This window comes from Rhinolophus sinicus, linkage group LG16, assembly GCF_036562045.2.
Source record: "Rhinolophus sinicus isolate RSC01 linkage group LG16, ASM3656204v1, whole genome shotgun sequence".
In the NCBI taxonomy this organism is placed as follows: Eukaryota; Metazoa; Chordata; class Mammalia; order Chiroptera; family Rhinolophidae; genus Rhinolophus; species Rhinolophus sinicus.
In genome coordinates this window covers 2,783,491-2,796,103 of record NC_133765.1, presented here as the reverse complement: position 1 = coordinate 2,796,103, position 12,613 = coordinate 2,783,491, and the positions used below count along the sequence as shown (strand labels likewise).

At 40.0% G+C, this 12,613-nt stretch overlaps 1 protein-coding gene across 3 annotated transcripts in view; it reads right to left on the bottom strand.

Moving 5' to 3' along the window:
• Positions 1-6,244: 6,244 nt before the first annotated feature.
• UBASH3B (ubiquitin associated and SH3 domain containing B) overlaps positions 6,245-12,613 on the bottom strand; it is a 138,772-nt gene continuing 132,403 nt past the window's right edge. For 2 of the 3 annotated variants that reach the window (XM_074321920.1, XM_074321919.1), the window contains exons 13-14: positions 11,414-11,523; positions 9,463-9,748 (exon numbers count right to left, since the gene is read on the bottom strand). In XM_074321920.1, coding sequence (XP_074178021.1) covers positions 9,611-9,748; positions 11,414-11,523 — 248 coding nt within the window. In that variant the 3' untranslated portion in view covers positions 9,463-9,610. Of the gene's footprint in view, positions 9,749-11,413; positions 11,524-12,613 lie in introns of all 3 variants that reach the window. The other variant, XM_019718584.2, reaches the window with a different exon arrangement.

Below are 12,613 nucleotides of genomic sequence, written 5' to 3'. Positions count from 1 at the left end.
CTTCTGGGTTGTTTACCATAGTATGGTTTTCAATACTTATTTATTAAATTGAATCAGTTGTAGGTAAACTTTAAATAAAGGGAAGCTGGTATGTTCCCAATATTTGCTTTTCATGATAATATCCTAACTCAGACAAAAATTTCAAAGTTAGCAGTAGTTAAATTAAATGCTGGTCCTTAGTTGGCACTTCGGGTATGTACTCTGATGTACCACTCAGATTCTTCCTTGATCCCCAGTGGCTGGAAAAATTGGACATGTCAGCTGGGTTCCCTTCTGAGAATTGCGTGAGAACCATCTCACTCATGGTCACATCTCCTTCAAGGGGCACCCAGAAGAGGACTTAAAGGTCCTGTCCCCTTGCCTCAAAGTAGAGCAACTCTGATGGGAAAGGTTCCAGCTCCAGAGCTCCTGTGAAGTCTCAATCAGTTAAGGCCTTTTTCGCAACTTCATCTCAGTTCAGCTCCTCTCAGCCTGATCTTGCTTCCTTCATAAGTATTGTCCCCAAAAGCACTCTCCTATAAACTCCAGTGCATAAATCTCCATCTCAGAATCTGACCCAGGGAACCTGACCCATAATTGCACTTGAAATATGAGTGAGTCAAATGAGTGAATGAAAGAATGAACTCTTCATTTGAAATGTAAGCACTGATCTTTTGCTCTGAAACCTAAAAGGATACTTGACTTACAATTCTTCCCAAGCATTAAAGAAGATCTTTAAATTTCACTTGGGGCAATGATAAGTATATCTTTTTCACCCACGGGTGTGATATTCAACTGGTCACAAACATTGACAAATGTCATGAAAGTCCACTGGACTCAGAGATTAAAAATGGTCCGTGGGGGAAATGCTACAAAGCAGGCTTGTGAATGACATGCATTTGTGGTTTTCACGGTCCTTCCCACTCTCTCATCACCTCCACGTCAACCTGCAACACATAGGGGGTTCAACAGGGAAAGGCAGCCCATGTGGCTGCTAGCAGGGTGGACGGAAAAGATGAGGTTGAAGAGTAGTGGTCAGGGAGTGACCTTCTGTCTATTTCTAATGGAAAGGTGTCTACTGACCACACTGTATGTGGGAGGCCTTGCAATCGACAGCCAATTTGTCGTCTGATCTTCATTTCATGAAATCGTTATACTAGTATATGTTTTAGTACTAATCAGGAAGTGACATTTGATGGGGTGAAGGTGTGGAGATAGATTTTAGAGAAATAAATAAACATCTCTATTTCCCATCATCACCTTGGTCAATGTAGATTCTCAGGGAGAAAAAAACTGAAAAAGGAGACATTCATTAAGCAGGTGAAAGACTGTTTTAGGGGTAACAAAAAATAGGGGGTTTTCCCACGTGTAGAAGCCACTGGGGGTTTTGTTGCGATTCTGAGAGAGGCCTAAGCTTTCTTTCTGCCCTTTCATGGCTCCCTGTGAAGAATGTGTGGCCTTTCCAAAGACCAGGGCAAGAGGGGGCCTCACCTGCATTTCCCAGCAGACGCCTCGGATGGCTAGTTCACACCCAGTGCTGGGATTCTTTGAGCATTTTGTGGACTTACAGAAAATGGCTATGGAGTTTCTAAGCTAGAGCAGCAACCTTGTAATTAGTTATTGATTGAGAAAAAGTCTTTCTAGAAGCAGCCAACTGGAATAAGTATGGGAGTAAGAGGCAGACAGACTCGGACTTGTCACCTGGTCCCTGTCACTAGCAGCTGTGCAGCCCTGAGCAGACTACTTGCTTCTTGGTATCAGTTTCCTAATCTGTAAAATGGGGAGAATGATTACAGCACGAGGTGACTGAGAGGTATAAATCAAATATGGTACCCAGAATGCCCAGCACAGTGGCACATAAATCCAACAATCTGCAGACCTCAGATGGCTGGGGCCACATCTCATCCCTACAGGAAACATAATAGGTTAGAGGTGCCTGTAGAAGGACCGGACAATGAGCTTCCATTCTTAAGGTTTGTACCTAGAATTTAATCTAATTAAATGGATCAGTCTGAAAACAGAACCCAAGTAAGACCTGATATCGAACGAAATTGTGGTTTGGTAGGAATGTACCACAAAAAAGCAAGCGCCAGCTTCAGGTCTCAGCTCATGGATCTTTCCCAGGGCCAGTGTCTTCTGCAAATGAGAGGATGGGAAGAGAACAGTGGTTTCCAAGCTGTGTTCTGAAGGATCCAAGTATCCTCCAGATGCCTCAGGGTTCTGGAATATTTTCCTTAAGCTTTCTCTAAGAAAATATTTTAAACTATTAATCCAGGCTCTGGAACCAGGCTGGCATGGCTCAAATCTCAGCTCTCACACATGTGACTTTGGGCAAGTTGAATGCTTCTAAGACTCAGCTTCTTTTGAAAACTGGGAATAATTATAGCATCTGCTGAATAAGGTTGCTGAGAAGACGAAAGAAGTTTATACATACACGTTAAGCACTTAGAAAAGGGTCCAATTATACACACACACACTCAATAAATGCTGGTTGTCACTTTGCCCGCCACTGGATATCACCAATCTATTAATTTGTTATGGCAGGTAAACTAGTTTCTATGCCAGACTCTTTGGGCCTAGAACAAAATCCAAATGTTTCACCCTGGTCTATAACACGTCGGCAAACTTTTTCTGTAAAGAGCCAAGTAGCAAATATTTTAGGCTTTGCAGGCCATATGGTCTCTACTACTGACTTCTGTCCTTGTATCCTGGAAGTAGCCATAGGCAATATGTAAATGAGTGAGTGTAGCTGTGTGCCAATAAAACTTTATTTATAGACACTGAAATTTGCATTTCGTGATTATCATGTGTTATAAAATAATATTCTTCTTTTGATGTTTTTCAAACATATAATTGTAAAAAAACATTCTTAGCTTGTGGGCTGTACAAACACGGGCTGTGGGACAGATTCTGCCTGTAGGCAATAGTTTGCCGACTCCTGGCGGACAGGACCCCGAGTTTTTGGGTCTGCCTCCTCGCAAGCCTCATTGCCCCCCCTTTCTGCCGTGCTGACTAAGCTTTAGTTCCCTGACCCCTTCTGTTCCAACCCAGCCGGCTCTGTCCCACTTAGGGGCTTCTGCTCATTCTGGCTTCCTGAACCCTCCTCATTCAGCTCTTCACCATGACCAGCTTCTACTCAGCCTTAAAAGTCAGTTTAACTGCCACCTGCTCAGGGACACCATGCTTGACCATTCTCTCTAAAGCAGTACCCCCTGTCCCATATTGCTCCCAAAGTTACTCTCTAGCCTATAACCCAGTTTTTTCTTTTTCCCTAAACAGCATTGATCAGCAGCTGTAATTACGTATCGTGTCCATTTATGTGTTGACTTTCCATCCCTCCATTCCATAGGAGCAGGCAACCTGCTTTCTTATTTGCCACAGTAGCTCCAGCTTGCCCCCCTGCTAGGAACATAGTGTTCAATCAATATCTTTCGTACAATGAGTGAATAATACCTGATCTTCTTACCTTGTAAAATTGTGATGAGGACGAAATGAGAATGCGTTTTTAAAACGACAGTTATACAAAGGGAAGGTGATAAGGCAGCCCCTTAGACAAACCACAGAAATCAACCAATACACACACTTTTACTGTGGTCGTTATTACAGAAGCTAACTTGTGGGGACAATAGTAAAGTCATAGCAATATGAACGAGGCAGTTTTCCTTGCCTCGTTCCTTGTCCTTCATATTCCCCAAATACAAGAAATGGCTAGATGTGTAAGTTTTATCTTGGCCTTAGCAAAAGCGATTCTTCATTAATTAGCATATAGTACCTTATTACTATTAGCATGTAGTATTAGGTATTTTATATTCAGGATCCCATTTGATATTTACAACCACACTGTAAAAATCATTATGTGCACATTATGCAGGTGAAGTGAGTTTAAGGGCTCTAATAAGCAGCTGGGCCAGGAACATCACCCAGCTTCATCGCACTTGTGACTCAGGGTTTCTTCTCTGGAACAATAGGAAGTTCTTCTCCTGTGATACGCAGACCTTCTGGATTGCCCCGCAACAAAATGGCAACAAGTAAGCTAAATAAACCTTGGCATCTTTTCATGGCGAGGAGCAAGCCATCTGGGTTTTACATGTGTATTTCTGGCGAATTGAACTATTCTCTTTCTGCAGAAGGAAGACTGTTTTTTGGTCCTCAACTTAAAAACAACAACAAGACATTTTGCTCATTGCAGCTTAAACAAATCCAAAGCACATTTCCTCTGATGTGTGCAGGCAGGCTTTACATAAATCAGAAAAGGGCAAAATGAGTTTGGGAATCTGTCAAGTAGAGAACATCTGAGAACCAGCTACAAGGCTAAACGTAGCTTGATCTTTTGTCAGATATAAGCATTAGCTGTGATGCTTCTTCAGGAAACATACCCTGCCAGGGTAGGAGCCAGTTGTGTCAATGAAAATCTGCATTCGAGTCCTGAGCATAAATGTTCATACATGGCTTATTTAAAATCTATTTGCTGAACACATCATTACTTTGAAAATGGGGCCTGTGGTTTTTAGTAGTGTGGAACCTACTATAAGCTGGATTTCCCCTTGCACCCAAAACTCTTACTCTGTGGGTGGTTCCTAGTGCACCTCCTCGAGGTGGGTAGTGGTGAGGGATGAGGCTTGCACATGGGGCAGTGGAAGCATTTTGGATGGGTTTTCACTTCCTCAGCCTGGATGCCTCAGGGATATGTAACTAGAAGGGACCAGGGACCCACAGTGCTACAGGAGCGTCCTCCCATCTCCATCAGCAGCAAGTGTCCTTCTGGCCCTCGGAGAGATAAATCACACTCTTAATGGACATTTAATGGACAAAACAATAATGATCACAGTAATGCCTAAAAACATGATGGGAATAGAGTCCACTCAGAATTTCAATATGAGATCGCTCTGGATTGACTGAGGACACAGTTCCTCTTTATTAAATCATCGATGGACAACTTAAATGGAGATGCTCATGGAATGGAATGAACTAAATTACAATGGTGCCAGAGCTGTATCTAGAGGAAGAGCACACAGCCGGGAAAGCACAAAAGCCATAGGTAGTTTACAAAGAATTTGGCAATACAATTAGGTGTGATTTCTTTTTTATACAGACCTTTTCTTTCAAATAAATACACCTGAATCACATAGAAAAGAAATGATACAATAGCCTTACAAATGAAAAAGAAACCAACATACCTTCAAAAACAGCAGGTTTAGAATGGTCTGTGCATATAACCAAAATGCTTTGGATGGTGTTCTCATCTTGAGTGGCAATCAAAGAAAGAACCAGTACACATTTCCCATTATACATATGTGTCCTGTACAGAGTCCAAGAATAGTTAAACAGCTGCAAAATTCCAATTTTTGTGGGAGTAATGGCAGCTAAGTGGTACCATGTAAAACATTTGTAAGAACTGAATGTATTTTAAGTTTAACTACTTATCACTATAATTTTAAGCCTACATACACTACACATAATATTTTATGTATTTAAAAATCAAGTTATTTCCTCTGTTTTTAAAGGCAATTTTTTTCCTTCTCTTGACTTTTCATTACAGCTAGTCACTTTCCTAGGAAAATTCAGTATGTTGTAGTATTAAAGAGAAGCAAATCCAATTTTAATCCTTTGCTTTAAGATGATGTAAAGCATCTGCTAGCACCTAACAAAACACCACCATCACCTTTGTAAAGTATTAACCTAAATAGATGCTAAATCACTCCTTTCCCACCCTTCTCTGCCAGTTGCACCCCTCCTGGCAAGGCAGACTACTGGGGCCTGAGTTCTCACACGTGTAGGGGGCTGCAATTTAAATGCAAATAACCCTGTGCCTCATTATCTGAGAAGTTGGTGCAGACACAGTACAATTGTGGTTGTGCCTGTGAAAATTCAAGGAGGTTCATCTGCATTCTAACACACGCATCACTTAGAGTAAATTCAAAAGAGCAATTCATCACTGCTTTCATATTAACACTGGCATGGCAGAGTGCCTAGGTAACGGAGAAATGCCTCCTTTTTACTACACAGGGATGCCTTTCTACAAAGGCAATGAGGTAGGAGCTTCTCTCACTCTAGCTCTTCAGTTAGTTCCCAACGACACTAGGTGATTGAAATAAGAGGCTTTGTTTAATACAAATACAGCTAGTTGAGTGGAAAAGATACATTATAGTAATGCTAAACACAATTGGATGACAATCATTATGCATTCCAAATACCACTGACAGGAAAATGACCACATCAGCCTAAAATGCAAGAAAATCATCAACAGTAACTTATCAAACCGACATCACTCCAAGACATGATTTTTTATTTTTATTTTTTGCAAAATCATCTTTCAAATATAAGGTTATTTTAAAATAATTCTTTGGTTAAAGTATCATTAAAATAAAAAGTAGAAACTCTTGGAAGCCTTTCACTACAGGGTGAAAAATACCTCCCTCTTTTAGCCATCAGATGGCCATTTAATCAGCCATTCAGATTCTATGAATCTAAATGTAATGGAAAACACTGTATTCTGAACTCCATACTGAGGTGAAGCAATAAACTCCTAGCTACCACTACAGTGATGGAGAAGAGAGCCTGGAAAAATGAAACTCCCAGCTTGTGCATTAAAATGTGCCAATTACTCTAGTCCACAGAGGAATAGATGTGGCATTTTAAAATCACAGAAACCAAAGTCCTATCTATGAATCATACTGGGGCATTAGCGGATTGATGTGGCACAGTTGTACAAGCAGCGAACTGTTTCAGACTTTCAATCCCAGATTAAATCCTGCAATTAATTTCATCTCAGTTTGTTTACAAACTGAGTTTGTCTGTTATGTCCACATAACTTTCTACATTTAAAAAAAAAAAATCCTCTCTTGAAGAAACCATCTGGTTCTTGTCTGGCATTTCCTAAATTCCTTCCTTCCTTCCTTCCTTCCTTCCTTCCTTCCTTCCTTCCTTCCTTCCTTCCTTCCCCTTCCCCCCATCAACATTTGTTCTTAACAAGCATCAGGCTCAGTTCAACAAGAACCAGCCTGAACAGGTTGTAGTATCAACCTAGAGTTTTTGGATTAATATGAAATCATGTTTCTTTTATTACACATAGATTCAACATGCCTTCCAAAGAATATCTCAGTTAAAGTCCAAGTTTAGTTGTTTAAATAGGTAAATGTGAAGAGAATTTCATATGAATTCAGATTATTCAGGCCATTTTGATAAACAAGCTGGATAATTAAAGTGGAGGAATAAACTCCTTGTTTACTCAGGGTTTTCCACTTAAATTAATCAGAAAATGATTTCAGATCTCTGCCCCCTTTTGTTCATGTAGCCTAAGGCTCTGTCCGGATTGGACTAAGGACAATGGATTGTATGTAGCCCAGGTAAACTGACCTGTCAGGTCATCATAGGACTAAGACAACCCAGAGCAGAGCTGTCCAAACTGCGGCCCGCAATCCAGTTTATTGGCCCGCAGCAAATTCCAAAAATATATTTAGTTTACTTCAATAAACCAGGTGAGGCAATACGTACTTCACCTCGAGTGAGTGGCCCGGCTGTTTGTTTGTGTATTTTACCGCATATGGCCCTTGGTGAAAAACGTTGAAAAAAGTTTGGACACCCCTGACCTAGAGGGAGGGAGAGGATAACCTGTTCTGAACTTTGTTCTTTGCAAGTACAGACACAGACCAAAACAGTAGCCCACTGTCACTATTTTGAAGGAAATCACATGTGAGGTGTTCAAGCATTATTCTGAGCATTGAAAGTCCATGAATATTTGTGGAGAATCTAATCAACATTATAGATCTGATTAAACAGTGCATTCGTTTTTTTACAGATAAAAGAATGAATGGCAGGGACATTACATTAGCTGTAATGTGACATTTCTCTTAAAACCTCTAACAGGAATATTTCCCCTGTTTTAAGTTTAAAATGTTTATATTAATCAGTGATGTCAGCATAGAATTATTTCTATACCCAAAAACTAAATCAGTGTGTGTGCAATGCTAAATTTCTTAAAATGTATAATTCATAACATTTCTTTAGAAGACTTAAGAAAAACCCAACTATAATCCTCTTGCTGACTAACATACATAGCCAGCCTCCTGTCACTCGCTCTTCTTCTCAAGAATCCTCAAATTCCCATTTCAAACAGAGGCATAGATCTATTTTTAGATATCATGTTTTATGCATCGGGGTTTTGAAGCTTATTCAATGTTACAATGTATATTGATTTGTTTTACACTAACGTTCCCTTTAAGTGGCTGGGATTGCATTTTGCACACATATTCTACACAATGAACTATACTATACCAGACTATTTTCTGCAGCCGTCAGCAGTCAGCTAGTCAAACAATTAAATAGACATTGATAACTGATGTTTTGGCTTGATTGTCATTTATTTTTCTTTTAAATAAACTCCCTCTGAATTCAGGAAGCAGGTGTGATGGGAAACCACAGGATGTAGGTCTCCCAATTTTCCTGAACTAGCCCTACCTACATATTTTAAATTATCATAGAAAAACAAACAAACAGAAAACAACAGCTCAAGTAGCAATGCAGTTGTGACTGTCATCATTTAAATTAGTTCCCTGACTTCGTTATACATCCCTGGTATAATTGATGTGTTTGTGGATGTTCTGTTATGATTGACATGAACTGTATGTAAGTGGACAACGACCTAACCCTTGGTATGATTTGGAAAGATGTCCATATTGCACAAGAATGAGCTTTTTGCTGACTCAAATAATGTATCTAACACACATCCTTGCAAAATGTCAACTTCCTTAACTAGTTACCATGCACCAGACTCTAGGGCCAAAAATAAGCAACCACGGTGCTGTGGCTCTTCCGGTTACAACACAGATGATTCCAAGTCACTTTATATTTTGCAAGTTCTTTGCTCCTACAATTGAATACGTCACACACTTATCATATCTTCCGCCTGAATATCCAAAAGTGCTTTGGAGAGCAAAAGTGCTTTGTCTCCCCATTTCACATATAGAAGCAAGGGGGAAGGGCTGTTGCAAAAAGCTGTAGCCAGCTGCTCTAGAGAAAATGTGGCAGTACCAGAGTAAATGTTAGGGTCCTTAGGCAGGCGTCTGCAGCCAGCAGCACTGGTGTATGTGTCATACTGAGGACTGAATTTGAAGTGTAACCTAAGAATAACTCTCTGCGGGGCATATTTTCCAATAACCTGAAAAGAATTCCTCAGCTTAGCTTTGCCTAACTGGAACATGGAGTTAAGAAAATCCCATCACCAAACTGGCAGTGCAGTGTCCCTCTGGACTTCTGGACGTCCTCTTTCCTCCTGCGTCCTCCCTAGGGCTGGGCTGGAAGCTCCCGTTGGGAGGACTCCAGGTCCTTGGCCATGCTTGGATTGAAGGAAGGCTCCATCCTCTGCCGGAGCAGTGACTCGACTTAGGAAGACAATTCTCGAAAGCCTTGTTAGCCAGGTAAGAGTCCAGAGAGAATGATTTTGTCCCTGAATCAAGCCGTTCTCTTATTCACACAGTCTCATCACAGAATTTTAAAGCATGAAAGGAAATATGCTAAATTATTCTGAGCTGTCCGCTTAGAATATGGTGCAGAGTTTCCACTGTTACTAAACACACAAAAAGACACTTCTCCCAAAGGCTTTCTAAAGTCTTTCCTTGTTCACTGATGTGGCTCATTCTTGTAGCAAGGTCTCTCTCCAGTTGAAGCCCCCAGTTGGTCCATGGGTCAGAGGAAGGATAGGTGGGTCTGTCAGCTGCCATATTCCAGTTTCTCCCAATTCCTCACAGGAACAAAACCCCAAGTATGGAATCTGAAGTAAGAGGGGTAAGCAAAGGGAAAATAGAAAACAGGTTTAACACTTTAACTATTACCTAGACACAAAGATATTCAGATGGCCCTTGAGAATAAGGAATATTCATAGGAATTAATAAGGGCTTTGTAGACATGCATCCCCTCTAAAAAAAAATCCATAAAGAAAAAGAAATGGATAAAACAGATACATTAGAGGGAAGACTATTTACATTGCAAGAGGATTCACCAAAAATGATTCATTATGTGGTGAGCTCCCATACCGCAGCTAATTATTTATAGCTTGCTTCTTAATAGTGTGGGAGAAAAGAGGACAATATATAAAGCTAAGGTGCTACAGGTTAATTCCTACTTTCTTAACTGCAAATAAAGCTAAAAATGAAGCTCAAAAATTTCTGAAATTATACTTAGACAATGGGAAAGATTATTCAGTTTTTGAAAAGTTGTTAATTTGCTTCACCCAGCTTCCTTCCTTCCTTCCTTCCTTCCTTCCTTCCTTCCTTCCTTCCTTCCTTCCTTCCTTTTCTTCTTCTTTCTTTTTCATGTGTATCTGTAACAAAGTTGAAGCTGTGCCTTTCCTAACTTCAATAGTCATTGCATTTAAAAACTTATTTTTGGGTGTGTGTTCAGAGCTGCATTTATAAACAAGACACAAATCTCTGCCGTCAAGTAGCTTACAGAGTAATGGGAAGAACAGATGCATAAAAAAGGTTTTAAAAAATGAGAAAAGAATTACAATCGAGTTTGAGCCAGGTTCTTTGGGGGCAGATAAAGGAAGCATGTTAAGTGCTTCCCTCAGCCTGAAGGGAAGTGTGTGGGAGGGTAGCTGACAGAAAAGCCTTTTACACACGCACAGGAACGAAGAATCCAGATGTGTCAGTCAGCCGCATGGGTTTTCTGTCTCACTGCCTTGTTCCTAGGTTTGCCTTTCAGCCTGGCATTTTAAATCACTGCTTCCCTTGGCCTACCAGCCAGGACCTCTCTTCTAGCTAAGCTGTCAGATGCTGTGTTTTGGCCCACTCACCCTTCATTCAATCCACAGTCCCTCGTGGAAATCCAATTTGCTTATAATTCTTAGTTACTTCCTCAATTTTAGCTCTTAGGAACTAGAGCTAGAACTAGCTCAAGCATGTCTTTTTCTAGTCTACAAGGCCTAATAAAGTGCCTTACACATAGTACCACTCAATACATCTTTGTTGAATCAATAAATGCATCTTCCTACCTTGTTTCCCCGAAAATAAGACGTAGCCGGACAATCAGCGCTAATGCTGATTGGAGCAATGCGTCTTTTGGAACAAAAATTAGTATAAGACCCGGTATTGCATTGCATTGTATTATATTATATTATATTATATTATATTATATTATATTATATTATATTATATTATATTATATTAATTATATTATATTAATTATATTACATTATATTCCCGGTCTTACAGTAAAATATATTATATTTTGAAAAGTTGTTAATTTGCTTCACCCAACTTATATTAATTTTTGCTCCAAAAGACGCATTAGAGTTGATTGTCCGGCCAGGTCTTATTTTCGGGGGAACAAGGTAGCTCAGAGAAGAAGCTACAAATGACTTAGCTGTCAGCCAGTCATTGAGCTGTTCTAACAATTATTAGGCACCACAGGCCCCTGAAATGCAAGTATTAATTACCTTTCGGACCATTTGTACAAAGTCCTTGGAGTTCTGAGGTGACAGGCCCTGAAGTTGACAGGTACATGCTTCAAGGGAAGATGCATGGGCCACAATCAGGATGTTATTTCCTGGGGGGAAAAAGGACAGGGAACATCATTTCTATAAAGACATATGTAAACTTTGTGACTACTGGAAGCCAGGTGTTCAGGTAGGGGCAAACATTCTCAAGAAGGAGAGAATTTGGCCTAGCGGTAATTTGAAAATGCTTTGTATTGTTAAGGCAGCTTAATGTCATTAGGGGTAGCCGGATGGCTCAGTTGGTTACAGAACAGCTCTGAATAGCAAGGTTGCCAGTTCAATTCCCACATGGGCCAGTAAGCTGCACCTTCCACAACTATCCTGTTTCCTGGAAAAAAAAGACCTAGCCGGGCAATCAGCTCTAATGCGTCTTTTGGAGCAAAAATTAATTTAAGACCTGGTATTATAGTATATTAATTATATTATATTATATTATATCCGGTCTTATAGTAAAATAAGACCAGGTCTTATAGTAAAATAAGACCGGGTCTTATATTAATTTTTGCTCCAAAAGACACATTAGAGCTGATTGGTCCGGCTAGGTCTTATTTTTGGGGAAACTCGGTAGATTGAAGACGATGAGCTGCCGCTGAGCTTCCGGAGAAGCAGCCAGATGGCTCAGCTGGTTAGAGCGCCATATCTCAACAACAAGGTTGCCGGTTCAATTCCCACATGGGACGGTGGGCTGTGCCCTCTGCAACTAAAGATTGAAAACGGTGACTGAACTTGGAGCTGAGCTGTGCCCTCCACAACTAGATTGAAGGAAAACTACTTGGAGCTGATGGGCCCTGGAGAAACATACTGTTCCCCAATATTCCCCAATAAAAAAAATAAAAACAAAAACAAAAATCCCTTTAATATTAAAATAATTATAGATTCAAAGGAGGTTACAAATACATGTATATATAACATAGTTGACACTTCAACAACATAGGTTTTAACTGTGTGGATCCACTTATATGCAATTTATTTCAATAAATACTATGAATGTGTTTTCCTTATGATTTTAATAACATTTTCTTTTCTTTTGCTTACTTTATTGTAAAAATACAGTATATAATACATATAAGATAAAAAATGTGTTAATCGACTATTTAGGATATCAGTAAGGCTTCCCGTCAACAGTATGCTATTAGTAGT